Below are 22,478 nucleotides of genomic sequence, written 5' to 3'. Positions count from 1 at the left end.
CCTATTTTCCCCATCTCTTCACCCCTGGCAACACCAAACAACTCTGTTTCTATGAGTTCTTATGAGTTTCCTTAGGTAATACATATTCATGAGATCATAGTGTTTGTCTTTCTCTGACTTATTTCACAAGCATAATGCTTTCAAGGTCTATCCATGTTGTTTCAAATGGCAGAATTTCCTTCTTTTTATGACTGAATAATATTACATTGTATACATAGAGAACATATATATGTGTGTGTATATGATCACATTTTTTCAAATATTAGTTGACCTTATATGCATGGGTTTATTTCTGGGGTCTTGATTCTGTTCTTTTGGTCTATATGTCTGTTTTAATGCTGGTACCATACTGGTTTGGTTAATATAGTTTTGTATTGATATAGTCTGAAATAAGAAGTGTGATGCCTCCAGCCTTGTTCTTCTTTCTCAAGATTGTTTTAGCTATTCGGTGTCTTTTATGGTTCCATGAAAATTTTAGAATTGCTTTTTTCTATTTCGATAAAAAAAAGTGCCTGGAATCTTGATAGGGATTATACTGAATCTATAGATTGCTTTGGATAGTATGGACATTTTAACAATATGTGAAAATGAGATATTTTTCCATTTATTTGTATTTTCTTCAGTTTCTTTCATCAGTGTCTTCTAGTTTTCAGTGTATAGATATTTTACCTCCTGGGTTATATTTATTCTAAGTATTTTATTGTTTTTGATGCTATTGTAAATGGGATTATTTTCTTTATTTCTTTTTCAGATAATTTGTTGTTAGTGTGTGGAAATATGACTGGGTTTTTGTAGGTTGATTTTGTATCCTGCAACTTTATTGAAATCATTTATTAATGCTAACAGTTCTGTGGTACAGTCTTCAGAGTTTTCTGTATATTAACATTCACCTGCAAATAGACATGGTTTTACTTCTGTTTTACTTCTTCCTTTCTAACTTGGATGCCTTTTATTTCTTTTTATTGCCCAATTGCTCAAGCTTGGACTTCCAGTCACACTTGCCATGTTCCTGATCTTGGAGGAAAAGCTCTTTTTGAGTATGATGTTAGCTGTGGGTTTTTCATATATGGCTTTTATTATGTTGAGGTACATTCCTTCTGTACCCAATTTGTTGAGACTTTTTATCATGAAAGGTTGTTGAATTTTTTCCAGACCTTTTCTGCTTCTATTCAGATGATCGTATGGTTTTTTCTTTAATTCTGGGAATGTGGTACATCACATTGACTGATTTGCAGATTTTTGAGTCATCTTTCCCTACCTGGAATAAATCCCACTTGATCATGGTGTATGGTCCTTTTAATATTCTATTGAATTCAGTTTGCTAGTATTTTGTTGAGAATTTTTGCATCTCTATTTGTCAAGGATATTGGCTGGCCTGAAATTATTTTTTTCTTGTAGTATCCTTATCTGGCTTGGCCATCTGTATGTCTTCTTTGGAGAAATGTCTATTTAGGCCTTCCTGTGTTTCCCACTTAGAGAAGTTCCTTTAGCATTTGTTGTAGAGCTGATTTGGTGGTGCTGAATTCTGTTAGTCTTTGCTTGTCTGTAAAGCTTATGATTTCTCCATCGAATCTGAATGAGATCCTTGCTAGGTAGAGTAATCTTGGTTGTAGTTTCTTCCCTTTCATCATTTTAAGTGTATCATGCCACTCCCTTCTGGCTTGTAGAGTTTCTGCTGAGAAATCAGCTGTTAACCTTATGGGAGTTCCCTTGCATGTTATTTGTCGTTTTTCCCTTGCTGCTTTCAATAATTTTTCTTTGTCTTTAATTTTTGCCAATTTGATTACTGTGTGTTTCGGCATGTTTCTCCTTGGGTTTATCCTATATAGGATTCTCTATGCTTCCTGGACTTGAGTGGCTATTTCCTTTCCCATGTTAGGGAAGTTTTTGACTATAATCTCTTCAAAGATTTTCTCGGGTCCTTTCTCTCTCTCTTCTCCTTCTGGGACCCCTATAATGCAAATGTTGTTGCATTACATGTTTTCCCAGAGGTCTCTTAGGCTGTCTTCATTTCTTTTCATTCTTTTTTCTTTATTCTGTTCCACAGCAGTGAATTCCACCATTCTGTCTTCCAGGTCACTTATCCATTCTTCTGCCTCAGTTATTCTGTTATTGATTCCTTCCAGTGTATTTGTCATTTCAGTTATTGTATTGTTCATCTCTGTTTGTTTGCTCTTTAATTCTTCTAGATCTTTGTTAAACATTTCTTGCATCTTCTCGATCTTTGCCTCCATTATTTTTCTGAAGTCCTGGATGATCTTCACTATCATTATTCTGAATTCTTTTTCTGAAAGGTTGCCTATCTCCACTTCATTTAGTTGTTTTTCTGGGGTTTTAACTTGTTCCTTCATCTGGTACATAGCCCTCTGCCTTTTCATCTTGTCTATCTTTCTGTGAATGTGGTTTTTTTCCCACAGGCTGCGGGATTGTAGTTCTTCTTGCTTCTGCTGTCCACCCTCTGGTGGATGAGGCTATCTAAGTGGCTTGTTCAAGTTTCTTGATGGGGGGACTGTTGGTGGGTGGAGCTGGCTGTTGCTCTGGTGGTCAGAGCTCAGTAAAACATTAATCCGCTTGTCTGCTGATGGGTGGGGCTTGGTCCCCTCCCTGTTGGTTGTTTAGCCTGAGGCAACCCAACACTGCAGCCTATCCAGGCTCTTTGGTGGGGCTAATGATGGAATCTGGGAGGGCTCATGACAAGGTGTACTTCCTAGAACTTCTGCTGCCAGTGTCCTTGTCCTCACGGTGAGCCACAGGCGCCCTCCACCTCTGCAGGAGACCCTCCAACACTAGCAGGTAGGTCTGGTTCAGTCTCTGTGGGGGGGTCACTGCTCCTTTCCCTGGGTCCCAGTATGCACACTACTTTGTGTGTGCCCTCCAAGTGTGAAGTCTGTTTCCCCCAGTCCTGTCGAAGTTCTGCAATCAAATCCCGCTAGCCTTCAAAGTCTGATTCTCTAGGAATTCCTCCTCCCGTTGCCAGACCCCCAGGTTCAGAAGCCTGACGTGCGGCTCAGAACCTTCACTCCAGTGGGTAGACTTCTGTGGTATAAGTGTTCTTCAGTTTGTGAGTCACCTGCACAGAAGTTATGGGATTTGATTTTATTGTGATTCCGGTGTTCTCACAAGAGGGAGCGAGAAGACGTCCTTCTACTCCATCACCTTGAGCCAATCCCGTTATGGTTTTTTGTTTTTTTTTTTTTTTTTTTGCGGTACGCAGGCCTGTCACTGTTGTGGCCTCTCCCGTTGTGGAGCACAGGCTCCAGACGTACAGGTTCAGCCTCCATGGCTCATGGGCCTAACCGCTCCGCGGCATGTGGGATCTTCCCGGACCGGGGCACGAACCCGTGTCCCCTGCATCGTCAGTTGGACTCTCAACCACTGCACCACCAGGGAAGCCCCATTATGGTTATTTTTAATAAACTTGTTTTTTAACTTTTTAACTAGAATTGTAAGTGATTTATGTACCACCATTACAATATTAGAGAATCTGGCTTTGAATATATATTTATCTTTAGTGGGAGTTTCACACATTTATATGTTTTTACAATGTTATATTGTTATATTTCAGCTACAGAAATGCCCTTTAGCATTTTTTGTAAGGCAGATTTAGTGGTGATGAACCCTTCAGCTTTTGTTTCTTTGGGAAAGTCTTTATCATGCCTTTATTCCTGAAGGACAGCTTTTCTGGGTATAGTGTTCTTGGTTAACAGGTTCTTTTTTTTTCTTTCCATATTTTGAAGTTGTTATTCCATTCTCTTCTGGTCTGCAAAATTTCTGCTGAGAAACCTACTTAAGTATTATTTAGGCTCCTTTATGTAATGAGTCACATTTCTCATACTACTTTTAAAATTATCTTTTTGTTTTGACAATATAGTTACAGTCATCCCTCAGTATCCATAGGGGATTGGTTGCAGGACCCTCACAGGTACCAAAATCTGCACATGCTTAAGTCCCTTACATAAATGGCATAGTCTTTGCATATAACCTACATACATTTTCCCATATACTTTAAATCACCTCTAGATTACTTACAATGTTAATACAATGTAAATGCTATGTAAATAGTTTTAAATACAGTATAAATGCTACGTAAACCAGTGTCATTTCGTGGAAAATTCATCCTTTGTTTTGGAACTTTCTGGAACTTTTCTTGTAACATTTTTGATCCACAGTTGTTTGACTCTGCAGTCGTGGAAGCCGCAGATACAGAGGGCTAACTATAAGGTGTCTCAAAGTGACCTTTTTAGGGTTTAAGCTGTTTGGGATTTTTGAGCCTCTAAAATCTGGACATCTATTTCTTTTCCCAAGTTTGGGATGTTTTCAGCCATTATATCTTTAAGTAGTCTTTCTGCTCTTTTCTCTTTTTTTCTCCCAGTATTCACACAATATTGTTTTATTTCACACAGTCCCTTAAGTATCATAGTCTTTTCTTCGTTCTTTTTCATCCTTTTTTCTTTTTGTTCCTTGGGATAATTTCAAATGACTTATCTTTGAGTTCACTGATTCTTCTGCTTGGTCAAGTCTGCTGTTGAAACTCTTTTGAGTTCTTCAGTTCAATCTTTATCTCTAGGATTTTTGTTTTTGTTTATTCATATGGTTTCTATTTCTTTGTTGAACTTCTCGTTTTGTTCATGCATTGTTTTTCTAATTTCATTTAGTTATCTGTGTGTTCTTGAAGTTCACTGAACTTCTTTAAGAGGATTATTCTGAATTCTTTGTTAGGCAGTTCATAGATTTCCATTTCTTTAGTGTCAGTTATTGAAGCTTTATTAGTTTCTTTTGGTCTTGTCATGTTTACCCGCTTCTTTATGCTCATAGTATCTTTGCATTGGTATTTACACATTTGAGTAAGTGGTCTCCTCTTCCAGACTTTACAGGTTTGTTTTGGCAGGGAAAGACCTTCACCAGTCTGCTTTGCTTAGGGGGAACTGGACGGATCAGCTTGTAGCATTTGTGGGCAGACACAGCTTGCTATTGAGGTCTCTGGTTTGGTGAGGTTCCTACCCATGTTCTGAGGCAAGGGGAGAGTTGCCACTGGCTGATCTCTGCAGTTGGGTTGGCCAGCTGGCTAGGCTCCACATTGTAGTGGGACCACTAGCTAGGCACCCTGGTTGGGTAGGGGTGCTGGCTGGACTTCACAGTCAGATGGGGCCATTAGCTGGGTTCTGTAGTTACCTGTGGTAGGATATGGTCTCACGCTGTGTTCCGTGGAAGGACAGTAGCACTTGTTGGATTCTGCAGTTGGGCAAGGCCTCATGTTGTACTCTCTAACCGGATGTGGCCCTGGCAGGACTCTATGTTCTGGTGGGGCCACTGACATGGTTTCACATTTGAATGGAGTTACAGGCTGTGCCCCAAGTTTGGGCAGAGTTGCAGGCTATGCTTTGTGATCAGTTGGGTACTGGATGTGCTTCTTTGTTGGATGAGGTCACTTGCCAGGCTGTCTGGTCAAGTGGGGCCTCCAGCTGCATCTCACAGATAATGCTCCATGGTAAGATGGGGTTACCTTTCCTGGGCGAGTTTACAGGCTGTGTTTAGTAATTGGACAAGGCCGTAGGTGAAACTCTGCTGCTAGGTAGGGCTGTTAGCTGGGCCCCATAACTGGGAAGTACTTTAGACTGGGCTCCAAGCCTGCACAGGGTCACTGTTCAGGTTCCCTGGTCATGACGGGCCAGAGGCTATGCTCAACAGTTGGACAGGGCTGCTGGCTTGGCTCTCTGCCTGAGCAAGGCTGTAGTATGGACTCCACAGCTGCCGAAGTTCTCTGGCCAGTCTTTCTGGTCGAGCAGGATGGGAGGCTATGCTTAGCTGTTAAGCAGGGTTACAGATTTACTCCCCTGCCCAGGCAGGGCCATATGACAGGCTCAAGAGTGTGTATGACCACTTTTCTGGGGACACAAATCATGCAGAACTGCCAACCAAGCTCCCTGGCCAGACAGGGCCACCAGCTAAGGTCTGCAGATCCCTGGCTAGGATCTCTGCTCAGGTGCTACTACAAGCAGGAATGCCGTCCACTAACATTCGAGTGCTGGTTGCTATAAGCCATTCCCCCTTTCCCCATCTCTATCTGATCCCCAGTGGTCAAGCCCCCAGGTTCCCCAAATGATCCTCATGAAGACCTGACTGGGCAACCTTGGAAGCATCCTGCAACAGTAGGGGAGCTGAATATCCACTTTGGGTTCCCCTTTTCCCACAGAGAAACTATAGGCCAAGGGGATCACTCTGTGTGGTGCTGTGCCTAGGGGAAAGACAGTGCAATCCAAATGAAACCTCTCCTCTTACCCTTCTAATATTCTTCTCAGTCTCTGTGGTTCAAGGACATGCTTCAGCCTCACCCTCAGGTTCTAAGCCATACTTCTAGAGATTTGGGCATATCTTTTGCCTTTCTAAGGTTCATGGTAGTTTTCATTATTTTAGAGGACTCATCAGAACTGGACCCACAGAGAAGCCAAGTAGCAAGTGCCAAGAGAATGCAGTTATCTTCCAGAGAATTTTTATCAAATTCGTTTTTATATAAGAAAGTTATTAACAGTTATTAATGTTTTAGCATGGATTTATTTTTCAGTCAACTGGCCTGGTTCCCTAAGAGAACGCTAAAGTTGATGGGGGGTGGGGAGACAAAGAACTAAAAAAAAAGAAAGGCCTAACCATGCCATAGGACAACACAGGCAGAAATCCCAGAGAAGGATGACACAGCATGACAAATGGTGATGGGCAGAGCAGAGATGAAAAAGGGGATCAAAACAAAACATGGAAAAATGATAAACACAGATTTCATCTGCTTCATAATTTTTCCCAGGAATAATCCTCTTGTACACATCTTTGGTGCCTTTTTTAGTAACAACACATGTGTGTTTCTTTTTTATTCTTTTTGTTGATCCTTGGAATTTTAAATGCCTTTTAGCTCATAAACTTAATAAAAATACCACAGCATATTTTTTCAAAAGAATTTTCTGATCCAAGGAACTATTGCTTAATCAGACGGCCTGATGTTGGATTTATTTTTGCACTTCAGAAAAATTCTTCCTTAGGCAATGTCACAAAGATGCTACCTTAAAAATTCTTTTAAAAATAAACAAGAAAGAGAGTGAGAAAAAGAAATTTAAAAAATTATTTTCAAGTAAAGAGATGTTCTTCTTACTTTCTAAAAGATTGGAAAATGATATCTGTTTTGAAAAATAAGGCAAGAGAAACATCAGTAACAAATTCCCAAATCCAAGATGTAGACTCTTTGAACAAAGGAAAATATTTTGTATTTTATGCTTGAGTTCTGCTCTAAAATATTCAGTTTTCTAAATGCATAACTCTATATGAGGAAAATAGTTTGGAAGTTTCTCAGAAGAAACATCTGCCTGACTTACGGTCCTTCATTCATTTCTTAAAAAGTCCATTGTTCTGGTATCTAAGATCTAAACAGAGGTGAAGCTGTGCACTCCAAAACTGAGTATATATAAATGAAATTATCTCGTTTTATTCCTTTACAAAACTGGATTGGATTTATTGACGTGTTAATTTTCCCATCTGTCTAGGGTGGTATGATCTTAGGTAGAGGTGAATATCTTAAGAGAAGCTGAAATAAAATAATGCATGCTTTTCTAAGAGGCTTTTTCTATAGATTCTTAAAAATGAAGTCAGAAAGATGAGAGGAATGAATATCAGCAGTTAGAAAAGAATGAAGTATACCTGACTCTTGTTTCTAAGACAGTTTCCTTGGTAGCCCTGAAAAATAATCACTTTGGAAATTTGAGGTCAGTGGTGTTAAGGAGTAAAGGATTATCTAAATCCTTATCTTCTGAATGATTCATATGACTCTGGTGTTAGACTTGTTTGTTCTGAACTGTTGTGTTGCAAAGCAGCACAAAATAGAAAGAACCCTGCACTGACCACTGTGCAAGAATTGTTGAAACCCCTGCTCTGTCACTAAAGAGCTGTACATTGTTGGGTGAGTCATTCTTTGGTTTCTTGGTTTACACATTACACATAATAAAGGGGTAGGAATTATGCAGAACACCCCAAGAAGACTGTGCCAGGGAAGATGCTAAACTGATAGGACTTTGCTCCTTCTTTTCCTGCTTGAATCAGAAAAGATCTTTTCATGTCTATTTAACATAGTAGCTTCTATATAGGCTTTTTTGAGACAAAAAGCTTAGCCTTAAAAAAGCATTAGCTTGGATGTTTCTAAATTTATGTTAATGTGGGAACAGATGTATATGTATGACTGGTTCACTTTGTTATAAAGCAGAAACTAATAAAAAAATATATATATAAAAAATTTATGTTAGCCTTACAAACTGTGACTCTCTAAAATGTATTTCAGTGAAGTTTATGAGTTCTTTCAATGAGAGAACTCTGCCAAGTACTCTGCTAAGCCTTGGGGACACCACGGGGAACGAGAGGAGCAAGGTTCCTGATCTCAGATTTGATAATATCATGGAGAAAACTGACATTAGACAAGATCATTGCAGGTTATGATAAATGCAATGATGAAAATAAACAGGCTGATGATAAAGAACAACTGGTTAAGGGAAGGGGGAAGCCAACTAGTTATGGATAGAGAAACTGTTTACACCAGGGCAGTGAGGAAGGTCTTCTCTAGATAGGAGAGGATTGAATTGATACCTGAGGAGTGAAAAGGAGCCAGTCATGAAAAGAACTTTGGGAGATCCTTCAGGGTAGATAGAATAACAAGGGCCAAGATGTGGAGATGAGAATGATCTAGGTATTTTTGGAAGAGTTAAAGAAGCTATTATAGCATAGTGAATAGTGAAAAGTTGTTTGGATGAGCTTGAGGAAATAGGTAGAAAGCAGATCATGAAGGACCTTTTAAACCATGGTAAAAATTTGGGTTTTATTTAAAGTGTAGTGAGAAGCCACTGAAAGGTTTCAAGCAGAAGAAAAACATTGTCTCTGATGGGAGCACTCTATAACTTCCAAACTTTGTTTAACAATGTCTAGTGTTATTGGCTATCGCAAGGGATAAAATAAATTCCAGGAAAAAGAAATAGGTAAAATAAATTTGAATTACCAAAGCATGTGATGTACCAAGACAATTAAGTGAGGGAAAGAATGGTCTTTTCAACAAATGATGCTCGAACTACTGGATATCCGCACACAAAATAATTAAGTTGGATCCTCCCTTATATTATACACAGAAATTAACTCAAACTGGGTCATAGACCTAAATGTAAGAGCTAAAACTATAAATGTCTTGGAAGACACCATAGGAGTAAATCTTCATGACCTTGGGTTATGCAAAGCCTTCTTAGATAACACCAGAATTACAAGTAACAAAAGGAAAAATAGATAAATTGTACTCCATTAAAATTAAAAGTTTTATGCATCAAAGAACACCATCAAGAAAGTGAAAAGACTCCCATAGAATGGGAGAAAATATTATTTGCAAATTGTATATGATAAGGTACTGGTATCCAAAATATATAAAGAACTCTTACAACTCAATAATAAAAAGACAACCCAATTGAAAAATGAGCAGTCTTTAAACAGATATTTCTCCAAAGAAAATATACAGTTGGCAAATAAGCACATGAAAAGATGCTCAACATCATTAGCTGTTAGGAAAATGCAAATAAAGCTACAATGAGATACCGTTTCACATCCACTAGGGTGGTTACAATAAGGAAAAGAAAACAGAAAATAACAAGTGTTGATGAGAATGTAAAGAAATTGGAATCCTTATACATCATTGGTGGGGTGTAAAATTGTGCAGCCACTTTGTAAATCAGTTTGGCAGTCTCTCAAAATGTTAAAAACAGTTACCATTTGACCCATCAATTCTTGGTATATACCCAAGAGAATTGAAAACAGGATTCAAACAAAAACATTTACATGAATGTTCATAGCAGCATTATTTATGGTAGCCAAAAAGTAGAAACAACACAAATGGTCATCAATTAACAAATGTCCATTAGTTAATGTAGTATGTTCACACAATGGAATATTATTTGGAATAAAAAGTAGTAATATACTGATCCATGCCACAACATTGATGAACCTTGAAAACATGCCTAGCAGCCAGTCATGAGAGACCACATATTATATGAAATGTCCCAAATAGGCAAATCTCTAGAGACAGGTAGTGAATTAGTGGTTGCCTAGGGCTGGGGAGGTTGGGAGGAAACTGGTAGTGACTGCTAGTGGGTACAGGGTTTCTTTTTGGGATGATGGAAATTGATTCTAAAATTGATTGTGGTGATGGTTGCACAACTCTGTGAATATACTAAAAACCATTAACCTGTACACTTTAAATGGATTTATAATATGGTATGTGAATTATATCTCAATAAAATTGTTTAAAAATATATGTGATGTGTTACTTCTGAGATAATACAGCTACTCTCAACAAAGTTTAAAATAATCAGTAGGGAATCCCAAATGCTTCCTCTGTGTTATAAGTAGGCTGAACATCAAGCCAACTGTTCTCTGTCAACATGACATTTATTTAAAAGCATTCTTATTTCTTTAATCATTGAAGAAATCGATTAAAACATGCACATTGTAGAAACTGCTGCTTTGTTTTCCAGTCTCTTCTGCAAGCCTCTAATTATACAAATGGGTTGCAGTGCGTCTTGTTAAACTTTTAAAACCCAACATTTTGGAGCAAAATATTACTTACACATTTCAGAACAAGCACGAATGTAAACCAGCCTAACATCAATGGAGGTTTACCACCACCACTCCTCAAAAGAAAAACAAACTATCTTTAAAGAGGAAAAAAGTGAACAGAAGAACCAGGGGAGATCTTTCTGATTATAATGACAGAAGAAAATGCAGCTTAGAGCACAGGCAATCCCTTTTCTCACACATAATGAGCTCTTCAAATATGTATGAAAGTTTACTGTGCAGAAGGTTCCTAGTAGATCCATATGTTCTATTGCCTAGAAGCTAAAAGGTGGTATAAAAATCTGCCACTACCCTTTGCCTTTTATTCGTGAACTTTGGTTTTACTTCCAACAGATAGTAAATGTTCTTTAAGGTGTTATTTATTTACAAATAAATACCTAGCAGACTAGCTACTGTCTGATTAAGGCTAAATATTGTCTACTTTGGGCATGTATTCTATCATTCATTTATTAAATATTTAGTAAGCATCAATTATATGCTGGACACAGTTCTGGGCACTAATGTTACAACAATGAACTAAACAGACAAGGTCTCTGCTGTCATGCAACATGTAGTGTGGAAAGGAAGTGTGAACAAGAATAATAATTTCTGATAGTGATAAGTGCTATGAAGAAAATTAAACATAGTAATGGGATAGAGAATGTCCTGATAAAGGGGCTACTTTAATTGGGATGGCCACAGAAGGATTACATGAGGTTACATTGAGCCAGATGCCTAAGGATAAGAAGAAGCCAGTCATGTGAATATCTGAAAAAAAGCTTTCTAGGCAGAGGAAACATCTAATGCAAATCCCACAAGGCAGAAAGGGCATTTATTAAATACCTTATTTTTAAAAAGGGGGGGTGGGGTGGTGGTCAAGTAGCTAGAGTATAGTAAATAACTGGGAAACACAATGTCAGAGAAATAGGAGGGAGGCAGATCACGTAGGGGATTATAGACCATGATAAGAGGTTTGAAGATTACTCTACTTGCAATGGACAGCCATCTGGAAGGTTTTACACAGGGAGAGATGCTTGATTAACATTGTTGGTGATCATTTGTGTTATTTCAAAGAAATGGAATGTAAGGGTAAAAATAGACCAAACCACTTAGAAGTCTGTGGCAGTCGTGTAGATGAAAAAATGATAGGGTGGTTTGGAATGCAGGGGAGCAATAGAGATAGTAAATAATGATCAGATTCAAGACATCTTGGAGATAGAGTTGACTGGATTTGCTCATGGTTTAGATGTTGAGAAAGAGGGAAAATATAATAAAGAATAAATCCTGGGTTTTAGGCGGAGCAACGGAGTGGTTGATCATACCATTAAGTGTGTAATAGGGTTATAAGTTGGTACTTACACATTTGCAAATATGTAATTTCTTTATTTCAGGTTCATATGGTTTTCCTCACAAGCCCTAACTTACTGATTAGTGAGGAGTGGTTGGGGAATTGGGGGAGACAGAAAATTTTTATATCCAATTCAATTGAAAGCTTAATCTGTTCCTGTAATTTAGTTGTCTCTTTAGGTAGTGCTCAGACTCTTATGATGCTTAGTCTCTCAGATGTACCCATCTTTTACTCCTTTCTAATATTGAGTCCGTGTTTGCTGTGGTGACAAAGACGAGGAGGTCTTAGATCTAGAGGCAGGTATTATTCATACTGATTGGGACGTGATAATGTCCCTTGTCAGTTTGCTTACTGCCCACCCTCGTGGCCTTTGATGATGATGTCTCTAAGCTGGTAATTTTCATTTCATTTTTGGGGGGTGTTCCCTTGCTTAAATAACCTGTCAGCATCTGCTAATCATTAGATACCTCTGAGGTCTGCTGTGATTTTCATTCAGCTCTAGCCCAGGCAGTCTGCTCTTCAGCCCTTACTAGAGAGCCACATCTTCCTAGAGTAATGGCCACCAATACACACATGCAAGCTCCCCAGGTGTTTCTTAGTTCCCTTCTACATCATATAGGAATCAAGGAGTAGCTCAGGAAAATATAACAATATGGTCTTCCTCATTTTGACTTTGCTGAGCAACCAAATTGATATAGCCATAAACCATGTGATAGCTAGAGAAAAGATAGCTTTTCTGAATCCTGAATGAGTAGTAGGGAACAAGGGTCTCTTTCTGCCAAAACTCAGAATGAGGGAAATCTGAACACCAATGTCTCTCTCTCTCTCCCTCTTTGCCTTGCTAGATTCTCCTGGGGGCAAAGGAAAAGTCTTAAGCTTTCTCTTTACTTCCCCTATGTCATATCCTCATCCTTCTACCATCTAGTAAAAGCCTTAGAGTTCTACTGTGATAAATGGAAAGTGTGTCTGCTCTACAGTTTAAGACAGCCTTGTGTGCTGGGTGCCCCAGGCTCAGCTTGTGAAATGTTAAAGTTAGAAACAAAGAAAATAGAAACATCATCTCTTAATATATTCAACCCCTGTACATATGAACCCCTTGGGCTAAATAGGATAAAGTCCATGTAATCAAAAAGGCAAAATAGAAAAGCATTTTAATAATTTTCAAAATATTGCCCTATTGACAAAGGAGATGGGGAAAACTGAGAAGCAGTTTAGGGGTTCAAGGAGGGAATTCCAAGAGTTCAGTTTGGGACACACAAAGTTTAAGATGCCCATTAGAAATTCAAGAAGAGATGTTGAAGGTAGATCAGAAAGTCAGTGGTGCAGTCAGGACAGGTGATATAATTTTAGGAAACATTAGAATGTAGATGGTCTTTAAAGCCACAGGGACAGGATGAGATCACCTAAAAAGAGAAAAGAGAAGAGGGCACTCCAACATTAAATGGTTGGGCAGAGAAGGAGCCAGCATATAAGGAGATATAAGTAAGTGGAAAATCGGGGAAGTGTGCTGCCATAAAAACAAAGGTTTAAAAAAGTTTCAAGAATGAAAAAGAAGTTTCCAATAAAATGAGTTGGATAACCAGCCATTGGAGATGGCTATATGGAAGTCAGTTGGTGACCTGAAAAAGAGCAATTTCAGACGTGCGGTAAGAACAAAAGCCCAAATGAAGAGAGAATGAGAGTAAGGAAATAGTGACAATTAGCATAAACAAGTCTTTGAAAAGTTTTGCTGTGAAGAGGGAGCAGAAAATCTTGCTAGAAAAGTACATGAGAAATTGAATGAGAGAATGGAAAAGACAAAAGGAAGGTAGGAAGGAAGGGAGGGACATGAGATCAAGGAAGGATTTTTTTAATGAGTAATATTTAGCATATTTGAATACTATTGGAAATGATCCAGTCAAGAGAGAAAAATTGATAGTGCAAGTGAAAGGGGGATGTTTTCAGAAGAGAGAGCCTTGAATAAGTGAGAGGACATGGGCTTCTTATATGTGTAAATGAGGAGCTGGCCTCAGGCAGGAAACAGAGACACTTCTTTTGTAAGAGAAGAGAGGCAGAATATGTGGGTGCATAAGTAGGTGTGTTGGAAAGTTGGGCATTGGGAAGAGGAGATGGCTCTTGTTTAATTGCTACTCAGATATGAAGCAAGGTTATTAACTTGAAAATGAGGAGGGAATGGAGGTTTGAAGATAGAGATGAATGTGTAAGTCATCTTTCAGAATAACAAATGTCTCAATTATACACATTTGTGAAACTTACTTATGCTTGTCACTTATGTCAGAGCTGTTATTTTTGCATAACCCACAAATTTTTCTTAATATTTAAATATATAATGTTTAAATATTAAATATATGATATTTAAATATATAACTTACAGTCATGCCTAAACTAAATTGTTGGTTGGCAGGTAGCATTGCCATGCCATGGTTTTCAACTGATACCTGAGTATTTGAATTCAGTGCCATTTTGGAGTACTGACAGGATAAAGGGATTTATGAATTCCCTGTTAGTATTGCAACAAAGGTCTAACATTTTTTTAATTATAAAATTAAGTCGCATATTTACAAATTGAAGAAAAACTATCATCTCAGTAGATGAAACAAAAAGCATTTAGTAAAATTTAACTTCCATACATTGACTATGATACTTAATGGTGAAACTTAAAAGAAATGAGCAAAGGTCACTACTATTTACCATTTCTATTCCCCATTTACTCAGAGTCCCAGCCAATACAGTAAAATGAGAGAAGTAATCTATGGACAGATTATTAGAATTCATGAGAGTTTAGCAAGATGCTATATATATAATTAATATACCAAAAAAAAAATTCCATTCTTTTCTACCAGCAAGAAACAGAAAACTTTTAAAAATACAATTTAAAAATAAAATCCAATACAATCAGCAAAAATTAAGCACCTAGGAATAAATCTAACAAAAGATTTGCAAAATTTTATTGAAAAAAAAGTGTGTAGTAGTTTATTAACAAAGACCTAAAGAAATGGAGAGATATTTCATGGATAGGAAAACTCAATATCAAAAAAATTTAACTCTCCCTTATAAATTCAGTACAGTTTCAGTCACAGTCTCTACAGGATTTTTTTTATATAACTGGATTGATGAAAAGTGGTTTTAAAATGTGTGTGGAAGATCAAAGGTCCAATATTAAGACAGTTTTCAAGGACAGGTTGCTGATGTTGGTGGGGAGTGGTATATGAAAGGGAGAACTTGCCCGACCTGATATCGTAACTTATTATTGAAGCTAGTCATTTAGTCAGTGTCATTCATTCACAGATAGACAAATAGACCAATGGAAATAAAATATAGACTCAGATCTAAGTATATTTTGAAACTTAAAGTTTAATAAATTGATTATGCATTGCAGATTTATAAGGAAAGGATGAAATATTCAGTAAGTGGTACTGGTACAATTGGTTATCCAAATGGAAAAAGACAAATCTCTCCTTCACATCAAAGTACAAACACACAAAAGAATAAAATCCCAATTAGACTAAAGACCTAATTATAAAAATCAAAATTTTAAATTGGAGAACATTTTATGACCTCATGGAGGAAGGGGAAGCAGTAAGGGTCTCTTAAACACTAAAGAAATAAAACAAGAAGAAAATATTGATGAACTTGGCTACATTAAAACTGCAAATTTGTGTTAGTCAAAAATTATAGTGGACAAAGTGAGAAAATAGGCTCCAGGCTGGGAAAAGAGATTTGTGATATACAGAATGAATGAAATACAATTATCAGGACATTAAGGACAGCCCAGTAGAATACTGGACAGAAGATGGGAACTAGAGATTCACATATAGATGTTGAATTACTGTATGAATAGATATTCATTCCTCATTAATAATCAGGGACATGTGAATTGAAATCCCAAATAATACATCATTTTGCTCGCTTGAGACAGACAAATTTTAAGTCTGATAGTACCAAGCATTATGGAAGATTTGGAGTAATTGGAACTATTAAACGTTGCTTTGGGAATATAAATTGGCAAAAGCACTCTGGAGAACAAGTTGGCAAAATCTTGTATACTAAAAAGTACATATATCCTACAAGCCAGAAATTCAACTCCAGGGTATATACCCTTGCCCAAAAAACTCTTGACGTGGGCACATAGTGATATGCAGAAGAGTGTTTATTGCAGCATTATCTGTAACAGAAAAAAAACAAAAAAACAAAAATTCTTCACTAGGAAAATGGTTGAATAAGTTGTGGTTTGATAACAAAATGTAATCCTGTAGGAGTGAAAACAAAGTGTAAGTAAAGTAGAGACACTGAATAATTTCAAAAACATAATGTGTTCCAAAAATTTCAAAAGAATATATAAAGTGTGATACTGCTTATTGAAAGTTTGAAAAGATGCAAAATAACCATATAGTATTTTGGAATATATACAAATGGAGTGAAAGTATAAAGAAATGCATGTGAATGATAAACAAATTGAGGACAATTGTTGCACCTGAGTGAGGGGGGAAGGTGATGTGTCTGCCAACATAAGTGTATATATGGGACTTCAGTTGTGTATGTGTGTGTGTGTGTAGCTTTTGTTTCTTAAAGTGGGTGGTAGGTACATGGGTGCTCATTATACCTTTTAATATCTTCTATATATATTTATATATATTTAAATATTACATAATGCACTTTAAAAAGACAACAGAAATTAGTGAGAACTGACATTTATTAAGCTCTTCAGTATGAATCTATTCCTTTCTAAGCTTTGAATGCATTATCTCATTCAATCTTAGTAACCCTTTGAAGAAGTATTAATATATCCCTGCTATATAACAGGAAACTGAGGACTTTAGAAGTCAAGTAGTCTACTTATGGTCCATATAGCCGTTAGGTGACAGAGCCAGAACATGAAACTACAGCTGTCTGACTTAAATGCTTATATCGTTAACCTCTATGAATGTTAATCAGCCTCTCTTAAAAAGTCCACTTTAACCACAAAGAAGTCTCATGTTAGTGCAACTATCATTTCAACCTCTGGATGCAGCTAGAACTACAGCAGTAGAACTTAACCACTTTGGCCTCTAAATTCAGCGGACTTTCTGAAGCTAGAAGTACATTTGCTCAGGAGCACAGAGCATGACTCATTTCCTTAGGTATCTGTTTATTCGTTCAACAAATATTTATCAAGAGCCTCCGCAGCACAGTGGTAAACCACAATTTATTTCTTGTCTGCATCATTTTTGCAGTTTGCCAAGCTTTGGGACACAAATTCGAAATTTCCATTTTCATTTCCAACTAATGCAAGGAATGCTATGATTAATTATTAGCTATTTTAGAACTTGCAGTCTGGCTTACTATGGATCTCATTTAAGCCCAACCATTGTTGACCTGCAAATTCACATGACATTTAAAAACTTTTAGCCACTTCTTACTTTAATAAAGTATTTATTGAAAACTTTTAGTCTACTTTTGTCTAAACAAAATACAGATTGAAGTGAAAACATTGTTTTAAACAGTTTGATATGACTATCTCTTTTCTCTCCATGTATTTCCCCCCTCTCCTTTTTTTTCCACAGATCAAATAATATTTGCTTTATCTTACACTTCATTGAGATTTTAAGATTCTCCTTGACAGTATATTAGATATACGTTATAGTACTATACATTCAACAAGATGTTGAACCCATACTAGCTCATAGAACTGCTGAAATGGATGCATTTGGGTTAACTTTAATTACATTCTCGCTAATTCAATGGGTGTACAGAAACCAAGTTGTTTTCCCTCTGTAGTTAAGAACAGTTTAATTTGGTCTATCTTGGCCAGTTTGTTTATGTGAACTTTACTCACTAGTAACAGCTGGGCTTCTAAATCATCATGACCTCTTTTTAAATAATTATACAAACATAATATTGTTAAGAAGTAACCCTTGTTTTTACTTAGTGTTCAATTCAGTGATTATGTGATATAAGTATTTAAACATTCTTTCTAGTCCTATCTTTAACAATGTATTTCCTTTTTCATACTCGATATTCAGGGACCTGAAGGAACTGTGGGACTGCCAGGACAAAGAGGTCATCCAGGGAAGAAGGTAATTTTTTTTTACGTTTTTATGCTGGTTTTCTTTCTTCTGACATGCCCAGAGCTCCATAGCATACTGTGGTGTTTTTATTTGCACTGGAGATAAAACAATAAAGAACGATAAATTTGGCTTAAAAGGCACATTTGTATAAACAAATACTTAATTCCACTTAGGAGTACTTATTACTTTATTACTTATTATCTGAAGTCAAATTTTCTACTTTGCAGTTTCTGAAAAGATCTTTGCCTTTTCTTCTCCTGTTTACTTTAGTAGACCATGGGCAGGAAAATAGAGAAAAGAAAAATACTATACTATTTGTGCCATTTAGTAACAACATTAGTAAAATACTTAGGGGAGAGAAATATTAGAATTGTTTCTGGGTTTGTTTTAATTGTACTTTTCCAAATTGAAAAGGTTAATGATTGATTTTATCTTTCCTACACATTAACTAAGAAACACAAAACAATATGTTTTATTTGCTTCCTTTATATTTTACTAAGAAAATGTGATACGTTTGTAAAATTTAGCACAACATAATTAATAATTCATCCTTGGATAGAGTCAATAATTTGTTTAAGTATTGGTGAGACATAAACATGATTTTCACATTGTACTACAACAGTTTTGAATATATTTACTATAATTAACTACAAATTACACCATATTCTAGTTCCCAAAATCGGATCTGTCAGCTCTGTGAATATGCACCTAGTCCATCTTTTTCATAATTTTGGAGCAGTATAAGATAATAAAAGATAAAAGTGAATGAGGTAAATTTTAGTTGCCATTCTTACCCATGAAAATAAGCCCAATATTGAAGTGTCTTTTCATCAAACATAATGTTATGTCTAAATGATTTTACAAGTAGGACAGTGCAGGTCCTTACAACAGCCTGTGTCTTTGGGAAAGCCTGTGAATTATTATGAATAACCACAGTGACTGTGGTCACTGTTTAATTTTTCTTTGCATCTACTTGATTATCAATAATAGAACAGGTTGGTTCCAACATACAGAAAATGAATTATAACATTTAATGTTTAAAAGCTGCTGTACTTTGGTATTAGAGAATGATTAGTTAGCCTATTGGAAAACAGAAGGTAACTAGTTTTCAGAAGGATGTAAAATCACACAAAAACATTACAGATTTTTAAACACAAACTCCAAGCAAGTAAGTGATGATACTGAGTATACAGAACTGCACACTAGAGCCTTTTTGCATTAGACAGATCTTTGGGGCATTGAAATTCTCTGTAGAAACAGGTTTCTCATAGGGCCTGTGTTTTCTCATGTCAGGAATAAATACATGCATGCATGCATTCATACATAAATGCATAACAAATTTCAAATTAATAAACTTGGTTATTTGTAACTCAACATGAGCACCATATCTTCCCTGCTTGTTTGGCCAAAATTTTTAATATTCTTTTTTCCAAAATTACTTTTAATTATATCTTTAAGGTAACCTAGGTAGTAATGGTATGTTATTATTGTCAGTGGTGGTCTGTAGTACTATTAAGTTAAAGCAAAGTTACTATTTGAAGAATTTTGCTTACAGAATATCCTCTGGAGCCATTCAGGTATATGATATAGTTAATTAATCTGAGTATAAGTTTGTTTTTTTCTTACTATTCTCTCTTACTAATGGCATCCACAGGGTGATAAAGGACAAATGGGGCCCACAGGAGAAATTGGAAGCAGAGGTGCTCCTGGACAAATTGGGGAAAGTGGTCCCAAAGGTGCCAGAGGAACTAGAGGTGCTGTGGTCAGTATTTGATTTGTCTCCAGAACTGAGTTCACTGTGGATGGAAAAGAAATGTATCCATGTCCTAAAGGCTCTGTCCCTTGATTAATTTTACAGAGAAAGCAATAGTTCCATTGAAAATAATCTACCTCCATGAGATGTGGAGAATTGTAAGCATTCCACAGTACTTAAATGGCTTAGTGGTTTCTGGACATGAAAGAGGAAAGGGGGAAAAAATCTCAAAATGGAAATAAAATATGAAATAAGGTTTTAAAAAATCAGATTATAACTCCTAAGTAGAAAAGTTTATATGCCTTGTACTTGAAATCAGGATTTAATATCTGTATAAAATTATGCTGTCATAGTTGACAAATTGCTTTGAAAATTACTTGAAAATGGGTTTTCTTTATATGCTTGGACTCCACATGCTTATCTGGAGATTATTTTTCTAACCAGCTGTGATAAGTCTCCAAAACATCTACTAATTTTTAATCTTTTGTATGAATTTTACATGATGTTGGAAACAAGGTAGCATAATGCTTTTGAACCTGTAATAGCAAAATTATATTGCTAATATATATTGCTATATATTTGCTAATATATCAGAAAGTCACAGCAGAAGAGTTGCAAAATATTTAAGAGATTATCCAATTTAGTCTTTTGACTATTTCATAAACTTATTTACAAAATGCATATGTATTCATTAGTCTCCATTTAAATGTCACAAGTGACTTTTCACCAAGGCCTTCTGGAGAGCATTGCATAATCCATCTGTTGTCTGAGGAACATTTCCCTCAGGCTCATTTTAAGTGTTCCATTCCTTACTGCCATCTTACTATTCCAGGTCATTCTTACTTCCTTTTATGTTAATTACTAATATTTTCCTATCTTTGGCTTATGCATTCAAAAACATTATATAATATGATTGATTTTTAAATATTTTTCCAGTTTTATTGAGATATAATTGACATATAGCATGTATAAGTTTAAAGTGTACAGCATAATGCTTTGATTTACATACATCATGAAATGATTATCACAATAAGTTTAGTGAATATCCATCATCTCATACAGATATAAAATTAAATAGAAAAAATACGTATTTTTCTTTGTGATGAGAACTCTTGGGATTTACTCTCTTAAGTTTCATATATAACATGTAGTAGTGATAATTATGTTTATCATGTTGTACATATATCCTGAGTACTTATTTATCTTAGAACTAGAAGTTTGTCCCTTTTTACTGTTTTCATCCAGTTTCCCATCCCCTACCCTCCAGCTCTGTTAACCACAAATCTGATCTCTTTTTCTATGAGTTGGGGTTTCTTTTTTTTTGAAGTATAATTGACTTACAACACTAAAGTAGTTCCTTTTACACAACATAGTGTTCAATATTTCTATACATTTCAAAACAATCAGCACAATAGTCTAGTTATGTCTAGTTACAATATTCACATACGAAAATATCACATATTTATTGACTGTATTCCCCACACTGTACATTTCATAACCATGACTCATTTATCTTGCAACTGGAAAATAGTCTCCCTTACCTATGTCTTTCCTCCTGCCATCACCCTGCCTTCTGGCAACCACCTACTTGTTCTCTGTATCTATAACTCTGTTTTTGTTTTCTGTTTGTCATTTGTTTTGTTTTTTAGATTCCACATATAAGTTATATCACACTGTATTTGTTTGATTTATTTCACTTAGCATAATAACCTCTAGGTCCATCCACGTTGTCACAAATGTCACGATTTCATTTTTTTATGGCTGAGTAATATGCCATAGTATATTTTTACCATATCTTCTTTATCCATTCATCTATTGATGGGCACTTAGGTTGCTTCCATATCTTGGCTATTGTAAACAATGCTGCAATGAACATAGAGGTGCTTATATCTTTTCTAATTAGTGTTTTCATTTTCTTTGGACAAATACTTGGGAGTAGAATTGCTGGATTATATGGTAGTTCTATTTTTAATTTTAATTTTTTGAGGAGCCTCCATACTGTTTTCCATAGTGGCTGCACCAATTTATATTCCTACCAACAGTGCACAAGGGTTCTCTTTTCTCCACATCCTCACCAACACGTGTTATTTGTTGTCTTTTTGATAATAGCCATTCTGACAGGTGTGAGGTGATATGTCATTGTGATTTTGATTTGCATTTCCCTGATGACTAGTGATGCTGAGCATCTTTTTATGTGTCTGTAGGCTATCTGTATATCTTCTTTGGAAAAATGTATGTTTAGATCCTCTGCCCATTTTAAATTGGGTTGTTTTTTTGATGTTGAGTTGTATGAGTTCTTTGTATATTTTGGATATTAACCCCCTATCAGATTTATTGTTTGCTACTTCTCCCATTTAGTAGGTGGCCTTTTTGTTTTATTGATAGTTTCCTTGGCTGCACAAAACCTTTTTTGTTTGATAATGTCTATTTGTTTATTTTTGCTTTTGTTTATTTTGCCTGAGGATACATATCCAAAAAAATATTACTAAGACCAATGTTAAAGAACACACTGCATATGTTTTCTTCTAGAAGTCTATGGTTTCAGGTCTTACATTTAAGTCTTTAATGAATGTATTTTTGTGCATGGTGTGAGAGTAGTCCAGTTTGATTCTTTTGTATGTAGCTGTCCAGTATTCTCAGCACCATTTATTGAAGAGGCTGTCTTTTCCCATTGTGTCTTGAGTCCTTGGTCATAGATTAATTGCCCATAGAA

The 22,478-nt window shown here is 36.2% G+C and overlaps 1 protein-coding gene across 3 annotated transcripts in view; it reads left to right on the top strand.

Moving 5' to 3' along the window:
- Positions 1–22,478, top strand: part of COL24A1 (collagen type XXIV alpha 1 chain) — a 389,096-nt gene that overhangs the window by 279,789 nt on the left and 86,829 nt on the right. For all 3 annotated transcript variants that reach the window (XM_082612777.1, XM_082612779.1, XM_082612778.1), the window contains exons 38-39: positions 17,968–18,021; positions 19,667–19,774. In XM_082612777.1, the coding sequence (XP_082468903.1) occupies positions 17,968–18,021; positions 19,667–19,774 (162 nt within the window). The remainder of the gene's footprint in view (positions 1–17,967; positions 18,022–19,666; positions 19,775–22,478) is intronic.

This window comes from Mesoplodon mirus (genome assembly GCF_964341445.2).
Source record: "Mesoplodon mirus genome assembly, chromosome: 3".
NCBI classification, from domain to species: Eukaryota; Metazoa; Chordata; class Mammalia; order Artiodactyla; family Ziphiidae; genus Mesoplodon; species Mesoplodon mirus.
Note: the sequence above shows the minus strand (reverse complement) of the source record. Positions and strands in the feature narration are given on the sequence as shown.